The sequence below is a fragment of the Rhineura floridana genome, chromosome 1 (genome assembly GCF_030035675.1).
Source record: "Rhineura floridana isolate rRhiFlo1 chromosome 1, rRhiFlo1.hap2, whole genome shotgun sequence".
In the NCBI taxonomy this organism is placed as follows: Eukaryota; Metazoa; Chordata; class Lepidosauria; order Squamata; family Rhineuridae; genus Rhineura; species Rhineura floridana.
This window is the reverse complement of record NC_084480.1, coordinates 131,534,979-131,553,423: the sequence shown is the minus strand read 5'-3', so window position 1 is coordinate 131,553,423 and position 18,445 is coordinate 131,534,979. Positions and strand designations below refer to the sequence as shown.

At 43.0% G+C, this 18,445-nt stretch overlaps 1 protein-coding gene across 5 annotated transcripts; it reads left to right on the top strand.

Annotated features, from left to right (window-relative positions):
* The first annotated feature begins 441 nt into the window (after nt 1-441).
* On the top strand, nt 442-18,006 carry INIP (INTS3 and NABP interacting protein). Of its 5 annotated transcripts, none has more exons than XM_061632436.1 (6): nt 442-541; nt 7,100-7,179; nt 13,761-13,863; nt 16,112-16,171; nt 16,560-16,650; nt 17,301-18,006. In XM_061632436.1, the coding sequence occupies exons 2-6, from the start codon at nt 7,155-7,157 to the stop codon at nt 17,394-17,396; spliced, it is 375 nt and encodes a 124-aa protein (XP_061488420.1). In that variant the 5' UTR covers nt 442-541; nt 7,100-7,154; the 3' UTR covers nt 17,397-18,006. The 5 variants fall into 5 exon arrangements, with proteins under 5 accessions (XP_061488420.1, XP_061488438.1, XP_061488401.1 ...); XM_061632417.1 differs by having other exon boundaries at nt 482-588; XM_061632444.1 differs by lacking the exon at nt 442-541 and adding an exon at nt 598-685.
* The last annotated feature ends 439 nt before the right edge of the window (nt 18,007-18,445 follow it).

Below are 18,445 nucleotides of genomic sequence, written 5' to 3'. Positions count from 1 at the left end.
TTCGAAGCATCTTTTTCAAGTCCTCCAAACGCAAATCAATCGTTATTATCCCCCTTTTACAGGTTGCGGCTGTGTGCGACTAAGAGGGAGTGCTTTACCACAACCCCGCAATGTAGTCCCGTGTAATTCTGTAGTAAGGGACCTCTAATAAGACATCCTTAATAAATCCATCGTACAACAATTAGGATTGTTCAATAGAGCTGGTTTGGATTTCCAGTCAAAAATTCCACTCACAAAAACACACCTCAGGTTGCAGCAAAGACCGAAGTAGTTAAAATTGCCTCCCCCGCGTTTTCATGGCCCAAAGCAGAAGCCTTACCCTCGCGCCATGGACGACGCATTTTTTTGTTTGACTGTCCCTACTAAAGAGTCAAGTGAAAGTTCCAACTCAACTCGGAAGCTGGGCACTGTGCGTCACACTAACCTTGTATAAATCTCTAGCGACTACAGCCGACTCTAAGCTTTGCAGAACCTATTAGAGATGAACGGGAAGGAAAGGCGGAATTCCTCACCTCGCGCACGCGTAAAACATAATGACGTGGTAAGCGAGGGAAGTTCGGGGGGAAGATCCCAACCGGAGGGGAGAGGGTGAGTTCATCTGTGCAACCGGGGTGGGGGAAGCAGAGGAAAGAACGGAGAAGAATGAAGGGTGGACTGGGAATGAATTAGAATTGCCTCCTGTTAGGTATTTTGAGCTGGAGCGGGGCTTGTTTTTTATCTGTTGACTCCACATGTTAATCCGCTAGTCTCTGCCCCCTGGAGTAGCTGTTTAGCAGATATTTTTAAAACCCCACAGGTCTCCTGATGGATCAGGGGTGGGTGGCAGAGAGGAGGAGTAACAGCTTTGGGAGTAGCTCAGCAGAAGGTGTAATAAAGGCAGGGCATCTCTTTATGTTTGCCTGCTTAAAAGACTAAATCTGCTCAGATTCTATAGTCACATCAACGGACTAGGCATGTCTGTTTAGAGGTAACTCCAGTGGGACTTGCTGTCAAGAGTGTGTTTATTTTGCAAGCCTTTGTATTGCACTGGGTTGTTTGTTAGGTGTTGTTTCGCGCTCCACACCCTCCCGTTCCACTCTCTTCTTAGCTTGACTGATAAAGTTACTCTAGTAAGGTTGCCAGGTGTTTCTTTCTGGATAGGACAGGTGTGTCCTTAATACCTGCATAATGAATGGGGGGGGAAGAGAGGGGCTTCACATTTTGGTTTCTTATTGACATGTCTCATTTTGGGAAGAGTTCTGTCTACTGAAGTTATGCCTGTCTTGTAGGTGCTAAAGGTATAGACAGCCTGCCAAGAAAAAAAAAGAGAGAATGTTGGGTACCAGTGTCTTGCAGATATAGCCAGTGGGGTTGGCTCTAAGTTGCACTGGGTGCTTGAGTCATGCCTGCTTTGTTTCTGATGCTCTTCTGTGTGTTCCCCGATTTTGGGTGCTCCTCTCTACTGCTCTTGTATTATTAATTACCTGCTCTTCACCAGAAAGCCAGTGTGGTGTAGTAGTTAGAGTGTTGGAGTATGACCTGGGAGGCCAGGGTTCGAATCCCCACGCAGCCATGAAGCTCAGTAGGTGACCTTGGGCCAGTCACTGCCTCTCAGCCTCAGAGGAAGGCAATGATAACCCACCTGTGAATACTGCTTACCATGAAAACCCTATTGACAGGGTCACCATAAGTCGGGATCGACTTGAAGGCAGTCCTTCTGCATTTGCCCTTCACCAAGGTGGACCCAAGGCTGGTCACAACAATTTAAAATTTATTTATTTATTTTTATTTAATTAAGCTTATATACCGCCCGACTAGCAACAGCTCTCTGGGCGGTGAACATTAAAAATACAATAAAAATAACACAAAACTGTGCACAAAACTGTACAGTCTAAAATCAAAATACAATAATTTACAATTAACAGGAATTAAAATGCCTCAGAGAAGAGAAAGGTTTTAGCCTGGCGCCGAAAAGATGATAGTGTCGGCGCCAGGCGCACCTCCTCGGGGAGACCATTCCATAGTTCGGGGGCCACCACTGAGAAGGCCCTAGATCTTGTCACCACTCTCCGGGCTTCCCTATGAGTCGGAACCCGGAGGAGGGCCTTCGTAGTAGACCGTAGTGTACGGGCCGGTTCATATCGGGAGAGGCGTTCCGACAGATATCGTGGTCCCGCGCCGTATAAGGCTTTATAGGTAAGTACCCACACTTTGTATCTGGCCCGGAAGCATATTGGAAGCCAGTGCAAACGGGCTAGCACAGGTGTTATATGCTCAGACCGCTTAGTTCTTGTTAGCAGTCTGGCTGCCGCATTTTGCACTAGCTGTAGCTTCCGAATCGTCTTCAAAGGTAGCCCTACGTAAAGCGCATTGCAGTAGTCCAGACGCGAGGTTACCATAGCATGTACCACTGATGAGAGGTCCTCCTTACTCAGATAGGGACGTAGCTGGGCTACCAACCGAAGTTGGTAGAACGCATTCCGGGCCACCGAGGCTACATGAGCCTCAAGTGTGAGGGAAGAGTCTAAGATGACTCCCAGACTACGCACCTGTTCCTTTAGGGGGAGTGTAACCCCATCCAGGACAGGGTATATATCCACCATCCGATCAGAGAAACCATCCACCAACAGCATCTCAGTCTTGTCAGGATTGAGTCTCAGTTTGTTAGTTCTCATCCAGTCCATTGTCGCAGCCAGGCAACGGTTCAGCACGTCGACTGCCTCACCTGAAGAAGATGTAAAGGAGAAGTAGAGCTGCGTGTCATCAGCATACTGATGACAACGCACTCCAAAACTCCTGATGACCGCCCCCAGCGGCTTCATATAAATGTTAAAAAGCATGGGAGACAGAACCGAACCCTGCGGGACCCCACATTGGAGAACCCACGGTGTCGAGCAATGTTCCCCAAGCACTATCTTCTGGAGACGACCCGCTAAGTAGGACCGGAACCACTGCCAAGCAGTGCCTCCAACTCCCAATTCCGCAAGCCTCTCCAGAAGGATACCATGGTCAATGGTATCAAAAGCCGCTGAGAGGTCAAGGAGAATCAACAGAGTTACACTCCCTCTGTCTCTCTCCCGACATAGGTCATCAAACAGGGCAACCAAGGCAGTCTCAGTGCCAAAACCAGGCCTGAACCCCGATTGAAATGGATCTAGATAATCGGTTTCATCCAATAGCGCCTGGAGCTGGTCAGCAACCACACGTTCCAGGATCTTGCCCAGGAATGGAACATTGGCTACTGGTCTGTAGCTGCTGACATCCTCTGGGTCCAAGGAAGGTTTTTTCAGGAGTGGTCTCACTGCCGCCTCTTTCAGACAGCCAGGGACCACTCCCTCTCGTAAAGAGGCATTAATCACTTCCTTGGCCCAGCCAACTGTTCCTTCCTTGCTAGTTTTAATTAGCCAAGAGGGGCAAGGATCCAGTACCGAAGTGGTCGCACGAACCTGTCCAAGCACCTTGTCCACGTCCTCGAGCTGAACGAACTGAAACTCATCCAACAAAACATGACAAGACTGTGCTCTGGACACCTCAGTAGGATTAACTGCTATTAAATAGGAGTCTAAGTCCCGGCGAATGCATGAGATCTTATGCTGGAAGTGTTCAGCAAATTTATTACATCGAGCTACCGATGTATCTGCCGTGTCTTGTAGGCCTGGATGAAGTAGGCCACGAACCACTTTAAAAAGCTCCTGTGGGCGTGAGAGAGATGACTGAATAGTGGCGGCGAAATGTTGTTGTTTTTTTGCCGCCCTCACCGCTCCTACATAGAGCTTAGTAGAAGCACGAACCAGCTCATAATTGCATTCGTCGGGAGTTCGTCTCCATCTCCGCTCAAGCCGCCTCCTGTCTTGTTTCATCGCTCTCAGCTCCGGAGTATACCAAGGAGCTGTATGAGCTCTACATAGGAGAGGGCGTGCAGGAGCGATCGTGTCAGCAGCCCGGGTCATCTCTGTATTCCACAGATCGACCAGGGCTTCGACAGGAGCGCCAGTCTTATCAGCCGGAAAACCCCCCAGAGCCTTTTGAAAACCTTCAGAATTCATTAGTCTCCGGGGGCGGACCAATTTAATAGGTCCCCCACCCTTGCAGAGGGAAAAGGCTACTGAAAGTCTAAACTTCAGCAAGCAATGATCTGTCCATGACAATGGGAGAGATGTAAAACTCCCCACATCCAGATCACTATCCCCATGTCCAGTAGCAAAGACCAGGTCAAGAGTATGCCCCGATGTATGTGTTGGGCCACTAACATATTGAGACAGCCCCATGGTTGTCATGGCGGCCATGAAGTCCTGAGCTGCCCCAGACAAAGTAGCCTCAGCATGAATGTTGAGATCTCCCAGTACTAATAGTCTGGGGGATCTCAACAGTATCTCCGAGACCACTTCCGTCAGCTCAGTTAGGGAAGCCATTGGGCAGCAAGGTGGGCGGTACACCAAAAGGATTCCCAGTCTGTCCCTCTGGGACATTCAAAACTGTTTAAACACATTACATTCCCAAGAATAGGGTCCCAAAATATCTATAATGTAGAGTGTGAAGCTAGGCTAAAGCAAAGCAGAGGATCCTTCAGGAAGACACCTGTTCCTAGCTGTTAGAGGCTCAAAAGCTACTCTAGGCATGCAGAGCTACGATGTGGCTCCCAGCTACAGGATTGCACCCATTTCCTCTCCTCCCTGCACACATTAAGGAATTGCCCTTCCAATTATTCTATCCCCACAAAAAAACTATATTAGCAGAGATGCACAATCAAAAAAAGGTTCCCCACTCCTATTTTTTTGGGGGGGGAGAAAAAATGCAATCTTATGTATGTGAGATCCTCTGTGGCTCAGAGTGGCGGGAGAGGCAGTAATGCGGCCGAAGCTCTGCTCACAGCCGGAGTTCGATTCTAACGGAAGGAGGAAGTTGAATCTCCAGTAAAAGGGGTCGAGGTCCACTCAGCCTTCCATCCATCCGTGGTCGGTAAAATGAGTACCCGGCATATGCTGGGGGGTAAAGAAAGGCCGGGGAAGGAACTGGCAATCCCACCCATATATATGGTCTGCCTAGTAAACGTCGTAAGATGTCACCCTAAGAGTCGGAAATGACTCGCACTACAAGTGCGGGGACACCTTTACCTTTTTATGTATGCTTACTTAGGAATACAAACCATTGAATTAATTGGATCTTGCTGCAAGAGCAGAGATAATGGAGGCTGACAAAATTAAGAACAAACTGAGAGAAACTATTCTTTCTTTTCCTCCCTCCCTGATATATCAAAATTTGTGCTAATCTGTGAGGAGGAAATTAGAAGCTTTTGCTTTTCTTTTTGATTAACTTCACTTTGCATTGTCCAAATCCTAAACTATGGTTAACCTTTTTTGTTGAAACAAGCTAGCTTCATAATCCATGGTTTGAAATGGGTTTGTGTGATGTCTGAAATAGTCCAATAGCTGTAGTTGACAAACCAGCTGTCTTCTGAGCAAATGGGTGACCAGCACTACTGAGCCTAAATATATGGAAGGCCACATTCCTATTAGCCCATTGAAATGGACTGCCTTCAAGTTGATCCCAACTTATGACGACCCTATGATTAGGGTTTTCATGGTAAGTGGTATTCAGAGGGGGTTTACCATTGCCTCCCTCTGAGGCTGAGAGGCTGTGACTGGCCCAAGGTTGCCCAGTGAGCTTCATGGTTGTGTGGGGATTTGAACCCTGGTCTCCCAGGTCGTAGTCTGCCACCTTAACCACTACACCACACTGGCTCTCATTAGCCCTTTTATATATTATATTATATTAAATTATATTAAATTATATTATAATATATTGTTGCGCGCCTCCCCCAATCTCCGAGCGGTGAGAATTCGGGGGTCCCTGTACCCATCCAGGGTTTGGTTTCCTTTGGGAAGACGGTCAGCGGAGACTGCGGTATCTTTATGAAATATGGTTTATTTATTTACACACATTCCAACCTGAGCTTCAGAATGGAGGGGTTCAATGCATCAGCAGTCCAATATCCCACTTCCCCATCTGGGTGCAGGGGCATCCTATAGCCATGATGCAGAGGGATAACCTCTCTGCGTGCCTGCAGCCCCCAGCCATTCTCTAGAACACACTCCACAACTACCAGCACAAAACTCTCCTCGGCTGGGGGTGGGGATGCTCTCCTGAAGAGTTTCAATAACAAAAGGATCTTCCTGGCCCATTTCACCAGTTGCCGGGGCAACTAAATAGGCCCATTAACTACCTGGCCACTCTTATTATCAAAACAAAGGACTCATGGGCCAGCAGAGTCAGTTCCTCATTCCAAGGTACAGGATTCCAAATCGGGCTGGAAAGGTGACCCATAGAAATCATCCATTCCAACCCCCCCCCCATGCTCAACAATATTATATTATATTATTTAACTTAAAGAAAAATTCTCCCATCTTTCCTCAAAAAGAATCCCAAGGTGGCTTGCAATCAGTAAAAATAAAAGCAAAAATATCCTATAAATTAAGCACGTAACAGCAAGCTACAAAATAAAAGTAGCGCTGAGATACCATCTGAAATAATGTTACAGCCAAAGCCAAGGATCTTCCTGAAGAAGAAACTATTTACATGGGAAGGAGTTTCAAAGTCTAGGCTCAGCTAAATGTGAACCACTGGTCGTTGGTTGTTGGTTCACGCAGGAGGATCTCCCATGATGATCTTAAAAAGCAGGCACATTCATACACAAGAAGGTGAGCTTTCAGATATCCTGGTCCCAAGCTATAAAGGGCTTAAGGTCCTTACCAATACTTTGTATTGGGCCTGGAAACCAACCAGATGTCTGTGTAGTTGTTTCAACAACAGGGCCACACCCTTCCAGTTGGCAGCTCCAGTAATAACCTGGCTGCTGCATTTTTGCTCTGGTTACCAATGACTTTTAAAAACAGTGATGAACTGATCTTTGCTCCGTGAAAGCTTATGGCACAACAAATCTATTAATCTTTAGGGTGCCACAGGAATCTTTGTGTTTACTATAACATAGCTGCTACTCTGCATTTTTTGCAAGCATTCCACAAACTGAAGGAACAATATGTTGATATGTATTAGTACATTACTGAGCTTTAGAGTTCCATGCCTTATATTTTCACACATTAATTTCTGTTCATTTTTATAGCTTTTCACATCACACATTATAGCTGCTTGTTTAGACTAAGGTGGAACTTAGCAAGATGGCTTCAAATCCTCCTGGACAAGGTAAATATTATATTTGATCATGTTTTGCTCCTGTCTGTGTAGCTAGTACTACAGATTCTCTTTTGGTTCCTTCTTAAAGTCAAAATGCTTACAAAAACTAATCTTTGCTTTCCACTTATGGGTAATAAAAACAAATGAAACATCTGTTATGTGATATTACATGATTTTATTTTAATTTGAGATTTTTTGCTGTGGGAAAACCTTAGTGACTTCTCCCTAAACCTTTTGGCGGCATTTGGCGGCATTTGGCATTGAGGCCTACTATCTCTAACCTCATATGTAACCTTCTTACAAGCTGGTCTAAACTAACTGTCACTGAAGGTCGGGGAAGATGTGGTCATCCTGATCCAGGAAGGGGTGTCTGAGTCCAGATCCATCCTTGTATCCCACAGAGACATTTTGTTTGGTCCACACTGAACTCACAGGGTACCTCTTCTCATTTGGGTGGGGTTTTGCATTTCCGTACCGGGCCTATTAGTTGCTCCATGCAACTGGTTGTACATGACTAGAGATAGATAAAGAGCAACGATTTTCAGCACCGTTTTTTGTAACTGATGTTCTGGATTCATAAATATGGTCTCCAGGATCTTTTCAACATCCATGAATTTGGCACCTCTTACAGGTGTGGTGCCCTTCTCATGGAATCATGAAACAAACTTGAATTCTAATGATACTTATTTATGTAGCACCACCTATTGATACTTGGACCACTCTGTATAAAATAATAAAAATGTTGATGGTTTACATAGTGCAATAAAATCAGTTTAAGGGTTGAATTAAACCACCTTTCGCCCTTCAAAGTGTTTTTAGGAGGTAGGCATGTAAATGAATATCTAGATGAAGTGAGTCCTTTATTGAGGAGACTATGATCACAGCCACACCATACTTTAAAGCACATAGTTTTCCCCCAAAGAATCCTGGAAACTATAGTTTACCCCTCATAGAGCTACAATTCTTGACACCCTTAATAAACTACAATTCCCAGGATCTTTGGGGTAAGTCATGCGCTGTAAATGTGCGCTGTAGATGTGACCTTTTACAGTAAAGACCCACTGAATTTTTAAACTTTTTATTGAATTGTAGAATATATAGTAATCTTTTTATACTTCCTGCTAAACAACCCATCCCCCACAGCTATATTGTGCATGAGTGTGATTAAGTGACAGCATCCAGGATGGGTTATGCCAGCGAAAAGGTAAGGTTGTGCAGCTATGGTCTGACTCATTTGCCTTCCCTCTGGAGTTCTATGAGATACAGAAATGCTATAGGACCTATATGTGGAGAAGGTGGCAGTGAGGTGCGGTTGCTGCTGCTACCCTACATGGCACTGACTCTACCCCCTGGACATCTGCCTAAGAAAAGTCTGGGTTTCCATGCAGTAGGAACTCCTGGGCGCTGCTCACACATAGGCTTTCCTTATTCAAATATCTGCCCCCCTGCATGTCTGTCCAGAGAGTGAAGCCAGTGCCGTGCAAGATGTCAGAGGTGGGACCAGCAGGGTCCCATTCTCTGTGCATCGAGTCTACATGTGGAGAACACCTCAAGAGGGCTTCTGTGTACAAGAGCCCACAGGGTTCTTTCTGTAATAGAAAGGCTTCATCTGTCATAACTATTGACATTTTGCTAGTCTTAAACATTTGTCAGGATGCCAGGGTTGAGTAATTGCTTTCCTCATTGCTTTAATACATTTAGAGTTTGAAATGGAGCTTCTTGAAATGTATTTGTAGGTGATAAATTCATTATTTTTGCTGCTTTTCTTTTATTCACCAGCAACCAATTATGGCATTTTTTCTACATATTATGCTTCAGCTAATATGTAGCAGGAGGCTAACTCCTGTTCTTGGCTTCTGACTAATCGTAACTATGAATTGCTTTTTAGAAATGCTATAATTTTGTTAGTTTGATTTTTGTAAATTGTATTGTTTTTATTTGTATTTTGTATTTGTGTTTTTTATTTGTGTGTAAGCTGCCTTGGGGGCCTTTTTGGCCAAAAGGCAGCCTAGAAATAAAACATAATAATAATAATGAATTGTATCAAGGGTGTTTTGATTCTGTTCCATTTTCATGTTTTGCTAACTTTTCAGCCAATGGGCCCAGAAGGCTCACTGTCCTAGGGCACTTGTGGGCTTTGGAGTGCAGCTTGAATGCTCCCCCACATCAAAACTGCACTCTCTGTGGGAGAGGGTTCTAACTGAGTGTTTTCCCATCATACTAGTTGTCCCAAACAGGATGGTTTCTTCCACAGGGGAGAGTTCTTTTGTGTGGGAGAGTATTCGAGCATGAAATATCACGGCTGTATTCTGAAGTGTTCAAGGTTCTAGTTTTGGTGTACAAAGCCCTATACAGCTTGGGACCAAGATACCTAAAAGACCGTCTTATTTCTTATATACCCAGTCGATCACTGTGCTCTGCAGGTGAGGGCCTCCTGCAGATACCATCTTAACAGGAGGTCCGTTCTGCACAACGTAGGAAACGGACCTTTAGTGTGGCAGCGCCTGCCCTGTGGAACTCCCTACCCTTAAATATTACACAGGCGCCATCTCTGTTATCTTTTTGGTGCCTATTGAAGACTTTCTTCTTTCAACAAGTCTTTTAAGTTGAGACCTATCCCAGTCTGCATCTGTGTTGGAATTGCTTTTAATATATTTTTAAATATTTTTTAAAACAATATGGTTTTTAACCTTTTTTTTTGAAGATGTCTTCAAAGCTTTAAAAAAAATCTTTTAAAAGTTGCTTTGTTTTAATGTATTTTAAGGTCTGTTTGTATGATGTTTTAAAGTGTTTTTAGTGCTTTTGTTTACCACCCTGGGCTCCTGCTGGGAGGAAGGGCGGGATATAAATCAAATAATAAATTAAATAATAAATAAATAAGTGTTAGAAATCAGCCATCTTGTCTTAAGGCAGTGGATCTTCTTGGGCCAATTTGTTGAAAAATTAGGGAAACTGATAGGGAGGTGATCAGAAAATCCCAACAGTTTGGAGGCTGTATTGCAGGGGTGGGGAATCTTTTTGGCTCCAGGAGCCAACTTTGACAGGTGGCTGGGACAACCCACCTGGCAATTACATAATATGTCATCACATGATTGGCAGGTGCACTGTTTTGTCCCATCTATCAAAAGATCTTACATGGGGTTCCCAGGTTGTCAGACGCTTGGGAATCGCAGCACAAGGGACATTGCCAGCCCTGCACTCGGCGTTTTAGGAAACTTTTTCTTGCACTCATCAGTGTATTGTATGAGATTTCAGAATTACTTTTGGGGGGAGGGGGAAAGGCTGTGGAGTTAACAGTTTTGTAGAATAAACTTTTTCCTCATTGCCAATATATACTTTTTGGATTGATTTGTTGGTAGCTTTTGCCACATGGAAGTCTGTAGAAAGAAAACATTTCTTTTTTCTGTGATGTCCCTTAAAGAGGTGACTATTTTTCTCATTAAAAACTGTCCTAATTTAAAAATCATAGTACATCTTAGAATTTTGTTATTCTTTGTGGAGGGTAAGGGCCAGGAAAGAACTTCAGACACCATTTTATTTAGCACTTAAATAATTGATCCTAATGTAGAGTCTCCTGCTTGAGGACATTAATTAGTCTTTATGTGCCAATTTCCCAAAGGACACCACATCCACAAAGCACTGAATGTATTACATTGTTCTGTATATGTGGCCGCAGTTACCAGAGACAAGTAAAATATTCATACTTTAATAATTCAAAGGAAATTTAATAAGCGACATGCATTTTCCTTAATTGTTACTGAACATGTGGGAGAATACATCAGAATGCAAATTGCTATAAGAATGTGATCAGAGAATTGGCTGGTTGATTGTGATTGCAGTAGGAGCAATTAGGTTATTATAAATGGTGCAGTAATTATTTACTCCAGCCTTCCCCAACCTGGTGCTCCCCAGCTGTTGTTGAATTCCAATTCCCATCAGCCCCTGCCAGCATGCCCAATAGTCCAGGATTATGGACACTGTAGTCCAACAACATCCAGAGAGCACCATTATACCTATAAATTCTATTTCTAAGCTTGGCTAGTCTTGTGAATGGGTGATTGAGATCTGAAATCCTGTGCTCCAGCTTGGCAGGATAAGAACTCTACCACCAGTAGACACCCTATCCGGCCTTTCTGAAAAATAATGTGAGGGGGGAAACCCTTCTGAAAATTCTGTGCTTTTCTAGAAATTACATACATTCTTCCTCTTAGCCCAAAGCCCAAGCCAAGCCCATTTTGGTAACAGTGCATGGTCAAGTGCTGTGCCGATCCTTCCCTCTGAAGTGATCACTGCAGGCTCCAGTTGGCTTGAGCTAAGAGGAAAAGCATGGCCTCTTGCACATTCCCCTCAATCCAAGGCAAGATTCTGGGGCAAAGGAGAAGCCAAGGCCTGAAATCTTGGAGATCTGTTACCAGTCAGTATAAACCAGTATATGGGACCTTTGGACCTCCAGATGTTGTTGACATCCAACTCCTATCATCCCTGGCCATTGGCCATCCTTCCTGGGGCTGACGGGAGCTGCAGCAACACCTGGAGGACCAAAGATTCCCCATACATGGTACGGACAATATTGAGCTGGAGGGACCATTGGTTTGACTGTATTGTAATGCAGCTTCCTATGTGAATGTGTCTGCATATTTCACAACTAGAGTAATAGCTTGGTAAAGAGACACTGGTAGTTCAAAAAGCTCTTTGCTCTGTTCATCTGCCATGTGTCTTTGTGTGTGTGTGTGTGTTTCCATGCAGCTTCCTAACTAGGTATCCCTGTAGCATTCTCATATATTTGTACATTTGCTTAATTGAACACTGGACTAAGCAAGTAAGATTTTAGTATAATGACACACTAACAGCAATCTGCTTGCAGAGGACGGAGCAAGTGAAATGAGACTTATAGTTTATAGCACAATAACAACATATGGCTATCAAGTTTATAGAAGGTCATTCTGGGTGCAACAGTATCGGCACATAAAGCTTCCAGGCTTATTTGTTTCATGAGTAATATTTAAACTAAAACCTTGTTGTTTTATATAGGAAGCCCTATCAATTCAGTTACTGATTCTTTTTAAGTCCTACTTCTAATACTACAATGTGTAAAATTCCACTGGTTTAAAATTAGATAGTAAGGATGCACAGACTCACTTAGGTGCTGACTTGGAAACAGTTTTTTAAAAATTGCCTCATCATAAATTGCATAGTCTGTCTGGCCTTTTGTCTACAGTTCAGATAGCCTTTATTCTGCAGTAGCCCCTGAAATAGTCCCCCAAAGTGGCATATCTGTGAAAGCATTCCAGAATGAATGCTGTATAAATGGAAGTTGCTGCTGCTGCTTATTTAAACGGAATGAACATTGTAGCCCATGTTTCCATAGGTGTTGATCTGCAGGAAATCTCTTCCATGCTGAAGGCTGCCGAAGTCCACACAAGCTGGACGGCCATAGCATAACCACACATTTCAGCTGTAAACAATCAATATGATTTTCTCTAAAAGCTGCATAACCCTTATTCTATCTTGACTGTCACTTTCATAAATGTGGTTAATGCATTGTGCTTGTTTTTGAAAAAGTAGCCCTCAAGTGTGAAGGTTGAGTCAGCCACAGGAAAAATCCCAAAATGAGAACTGGAAAACAATATGTTCTTGTACCTTTCTTCTCTAATCTGATTCTTCTGTTGCTCCTCCAGCCCCTCTGCCACTTATGCTATTTATTTTTGTTAATTATTAATTATTGCATTTATTTATTTATGTCATTTGGGAAAACAGGGGGGTATAAATAAAGTTAATAATAATAATAATAACTTATATCCCATCCCACCTTTCCTCCAAGGAGCTCAAGGTGGCATATATGGGTCTCCTCCCCCTCCCATTTTATGCTCACAACAACCATGTGCGAGGTAGGTTGGGCTGAGAGTCAGCGATGGGCCCAAGGTCACCCAATGGGCTTCATAGCTGAGTGGGAATTTGAACCTTGGTCTCCTGGATCCTAGCCCCAAACTCTAGCCATTACACCACAATTGGCTCTCAAACATATATCTCTGCAACCACCAGGACTAGAATTTATTTTATTTTAAATGAACTCTGAATCCCAAAATGGAATCATGTTCCAATGGATGGCAGAAGAACACAGACATATGTAGCCTGATCTTCAGCAAATTTTCTGGAATCAACCAAAAGGTTTACATTTGGTACAAATTGTTCCAGGTGCAGGTGTTTTCTGTGTTTAGAATAAGATAGTTACAATGCTGAACTCTGTGACTGGGCATTTATAATGGAATAAGCTATGCTTTAGTGCAGAAATTTGCTTGCACATGAAGCAGGCTGCTCTAGGATGCCAAATTTGAGATTAAATACTTCTCTTAAATGGCTAGCATGGAAGATATTGTTCAGAAGCTATTTCATGTTATAAATGAGGAGAGAAGAAAGGAAAGTTATAAATAGACTTCAAGGATGGTGCTTTTTGGCTCTGAAGATGAGTATGTTCTTCATTGATATTCATCATCATCCACTTTGGAAAGGCTTTAAACCGGTGAAGTTATAGGGTGGTTCAAAGAAATAGGATGCATCACTGACATTTACATTCCCCTCACTGTTGCCAGGCTTTCAGAATAAGAACAGGGTTGCGATCTTGGCTGAGCTAGACAAGGAAAAGAGGAAGCTACTGATGCAAAACCAATCTTCCACAAATCACCCTGGAGCCAGGTACAGTATGTTTAGAGACCTGTCTCTTTGTTTCAGTCATGCTCACTGATTAAAGAGGGAAGGTGCATGTTGCTTTCTCATATCAGCCATATGTACCTCTCATGGACGCACTTCACAACAATCAAGAGTTGTATGCTGATTGTTTCCAGCAACCAGCTTTGAGAGGGATAGCCAGCCAGCATACACCTTCCATTTGCATCTTCTCTCTTTTGATCTTTCCCTCTGGAGAGGGAAAACTTCAGACTCTGTGAGCCTGTCGGCACATTTGCAATCCAGATAAACTGTTCTGGTGTATGTGTGTGGTGCTCATAACATTTTCTATTGCCTACAATAGAATGCTTCATTCAATCCTAATTTCCTCAGGCAAAGGGAACTCTATCCACTCCAGGGAAGGCCTCGCCCACAGGCACCACATTGGCAACTCCTGAATAGTTAGCTTTTTGAAAAGATATTATATTTTTAATCCATTCCTCAGCCAAAGCTGTCTCTCAGTGGTGGCTTACACACAAAAATACATCAGTCTTAATAACTACAATGCAATAAGGCAAGGACTGATTGATTGATTATTATTCTTCCTCACCCTTCCTCCTACTGGGCCCCAGGGTGGCTAACAACAATCTTAAAACACAATACAAATATAATAAAATGGAAATTAAAACTATCAACAGATTGGTAACAACCGTTACAACACAAGGCAGTAGATTATAAGTACATTTTGATGTAGAAAATTGGGATAGATGTCATTTAAAGGAATGAATAAATGACTAAAATCCAAACACTGAAGGCTGCCAACAGTAGAAGATGAGATGGTTAGAACACATACTGAATTCCAGTAGAAGAACATCAGTAGGTTCCCAGAACCCATAAAAGCCACAAATTCTCCCTCTGTGTTGCTAAATTTGGTTCCTTCCAGAGGCACAGATTCCAAAGGGGTAACCATGTTAGTGCTTTAAAGCCAAACAATAAAGAGTTGTGTGCCGCAGGAGTCCTTGCTGCAAAAAGGCTCTAATTTTAGAATTAGAAAGGATGAAATTGCAGAACCGAGGAAGCTGCCATATACCGAGTCAGACTATGGGTCCATCTAGCTCAGCATTGTCTCTACCTGAGTGGCAGTGGCTCTCCAGGGTTTCAGGCAGGAAATTTTTCCCAGCCCTACCTGGAGATGCTGGGCATGAAACCTGGGACCTTCTGCATGCAAAGCAGATGTTCCACCACTGAGCTTACAGCCCTTTCCCATCTTGTAAAAAATTTTCAGAATCTTTTTAAGGGAAAGCAGGCGGGGATATGCATTTACATACTTGAAAGAAAAAAAATCAGTGTTATCTTTTGTGTTATTATTCCTTCTTATGTCTATGTGCAAACACAGTTGAGAAAAATGCATGTGATGATTTGTTTTTTGAATCTTCAGCACCCTAAAAAATGAAATGGCCTGCCTTCAAGTCGATTCCGACTTATGGGCGACCCTATGAATAGGGTTTTCATGGTAAACGGTATTCAGAGGTGATTTCATCATTGCCTTCCTCTGAGGCTGAGGCAGTGACTGGCCCAAGGTCACCCAGTCAGCTTCATGGCTGGGTGGGGATTCAAACCCTGGTCTCCCAGGTCATAGTCCAACACCTTAACCACTACACCACCCTAATTAAGCACCAAAATAACACATCTATCTGAGAACTAGGCACAGACAGTGCCTTCCCCTGTCCCTCCCCTCTGTCATATCTTCATCATCAAATAGTTCACAGCAGCATTTGTGTTTTGGAATGCTTTTATTATGTATTATGCATCCAGTTTTCAAAGTACACGGGAAAAGAGTAGCAATGTGGATGATGTAATTGCTTTTTTAGGAGTATCAAGTTACTACATTCAGTTGGATTTGGATCCTATCTAGCGCCCACAACCAAAACAAAAACTCCTTCCCCCCCCTTCCAAATAAAGTGGCAAAATCTCACAGTCTGCAGGATTTTTTGTTTTCCTACCACCACCTCCAAACCAGGGTATTGGCCCTTCTCAGTTTTTATAGACCTGAGATTTGCAGTAAGCCACTGAGATTTTTAAGTGGGCCCTGAATTGAAAAACAAAAACTAAATACGACTCTCATTATATCATTTATTTTCCTCTTCCAAGTGTTGAGCCTAGGACTTGATTTAGTGCCCATGGTGGAGTAGTAGCGTTTTTGTGTCCTGTGTCTTGTTGGCTACAAAGAGACCTTGTCTGGCCTCAATCTCAATGGGAAACTCTTTCCTGCATACAGAGTTCTGCAGCCACTCTTCCAAACATATGAACTCCCCATCCTGAAGACTATGGACCCCTGGTTAGTAATGCTGTTTTATTCAGGTATCACTCAGGCAAGTTATTGGGTGGCACTGGTGAGAGAGCAAAACTTGCTGGGAGCCCCTAGTATCGTCCTACTGCAAGTCTTCCCGTTGACTTCCATTCTGGCTTACACTGGGGCATGGGCTTCCTTTCTGTTTAACTTAACTTGCCATCACTGGAGTGAGTGTTCCCGTATAGAATTGTCCACCTGGTGTGTGCACACCATTTTGCATATCCAATCCCCCAAAATTTCAAGCAGGAGACCATGGAACTTCTTGACATTGAAATACCCACCCTAGCCATGCCAAAATCTCCACCTCGGTTCTGTGCTAGTTGTTTCTTTCACTGCATTTGTATGATCTCTTTTTTTCCCCCTTTGCTTGCAGTATCTCTCTAGCTAGATCCTCCCTTAACAAGGATTTTCGTGATCATGCTGAGCAGCAGCACATAGCTGCACAACAAAAGGCTGCTCTGCAGGTGAGTTTTCCCAGTCACAGTAAGCTTGGTTCGGCTGTGATTCAAGTTTCATAGCGGCTTTTGGTTTTGGTACTTCGGAATCTATGGTTCCCAAAGCCTCTCTTACATGTCTGGCAAACAAAAACTAATGTACATCTTGCAAGTTTGGAAATTGCACGATGATTATGTAGGTTTACATCCTGGCAATATTTGTGATGCAATAAGAATAGTATTGGTGCCTGTTCATCCTGTTCCACATTATTATTCATTTTAGATTCAGGCTCTTTTTTTCACAGCATCCTGTCAGGCTAGAACTCAAGCAGTGGAGGATGCAAAGACAACCTTAGAATTCTAGACAATACCATAAGCAGAGGGACAAACAGTCATTGAGGAAAGCATTCATGCCTGTCTTTTACATTGAATTCATGATCCTGACTCTTAACAAGACTTCAGTTGCAATTCTGCACAGTTAGTTTGTTTAAATCCTGCAGAGGTCAAAAGGATTTAAGCAATCCAACTATGTGCGGGATTGAACCCCTGACACAGATTTAAAAAAATCTCCAAATCTGATTTTTTTTTTATGTGCTCCTTAACCTGGGATAGAAGTAGGGAGTCTTCACTTGCATGGCTTTATTATGTGCAGTTTTCATGTGGGTATGTTTCTCTTCCAGCATGCCCATGCACATTCTTCAGGATACTTTATAACTCAAGATTCTGCCTTTGGAAACCTTATTCTTCCTGTGTTACCACGACTTGAGTTAGAGTGAGAGAGAATCTTTGGAATGAAGAACATCAGGGTTCATCTAGTACAACAGCTGCTATCTTTCTAATCCTCCAGTTGGTGGCTTGTGAAAATAAGAGAGGACTCCTAGCTGAAGATATTTTATTCATTGTAATGACTTTAATTCTTGATGCAGACATTTTCTTTTCAGGGGACATTAAACTACTTAAAATGAGTTCTGAGGCACCCTGTTTTTTCTTTCCTTCTGGTCCCAAAATTGTTTATAACTATTATGTACTTCAGTTGGCTCTTTCTGTTCTTGTATTTATTACAACACACTAAGCATAGCACATTAAACAATTTAATATAGCGCATTAAAACATCACAGTGCTTTACCTGCATTATTTCAGTAATCCTTACATCAACCTTTTAAGGTATTATTATTCTGATATTCCAGATGAGTCTCTGTGTGAGTGAAACAGAGAATGTGACTTGTTTGAAGCCACCCAGTGAGTTAATAGCTGTGAGCTTTGAACATAAGACCTGGATCATAGCTCACACTTCACCATCAATAAAGTGACTATTGTGTATTGGAAGTATTCTGTTTTGGCATTCATGAAAATAAACAGCCAGTCCTGGGTTCAAGTATTTTCAAATCTTAGTACTGTGTGATTTTTCAGTGTCTGAAGATTGGGGTCAAAAAGAAAACTGACAGCCTTGGCTGTTGCAGCTCCAGTGTAAACTGTGCTGAATTAGATGTCTTTGTTTACTGTCTAACCGGAATGAGGCAGAAAACAGCTCACATTTCAAGCGGTTCACCGGATTGAACAAAAGTAGCTGCCTTATACTGAGCTAGCCTGCTGATCCCACCCCATATTGCTCTTCTGACTGGCTGGAGTTCTCAAAGGTCTCAAAGAGAGTTGGATTTCATAAGCACTTGATCTTAGTCAGCACTAGTTTCTGTGACAGAGCAGTGAATGCTCTAATATCTTGCTCTTAACCATATGTGGGCTGTGTGTCAACAGTCCTTTTTTTATTTTTGTTTTGTGGCCTTTGTAGAATTAAGCTCTTGCTTGGCCTGGATTCAGCCTTAGA

Bases quoted from the DNA above. Each gene is read 5' to 3' on its own strand.
- INIP (XM_061632436.1), top strand. From the start codon at position 7,155: ATGGCTTCAAATCCTCCTGGACAAG. The intron at 13,864-16,111 runs GTACAGTATGTT...TCCTGCATACAG, and splicing joins ACAAATCACCCTGGAGCCAG to AGTTCTGCAGCCACTCTTCC. The intron at 16,651-17,300 runs GTGAGTTTTCCC...TTTCTCTTCCAG, and splicing joins AACAAAAGGCTGCTCTGCAG to CATGCCCATGCACATTCTTC.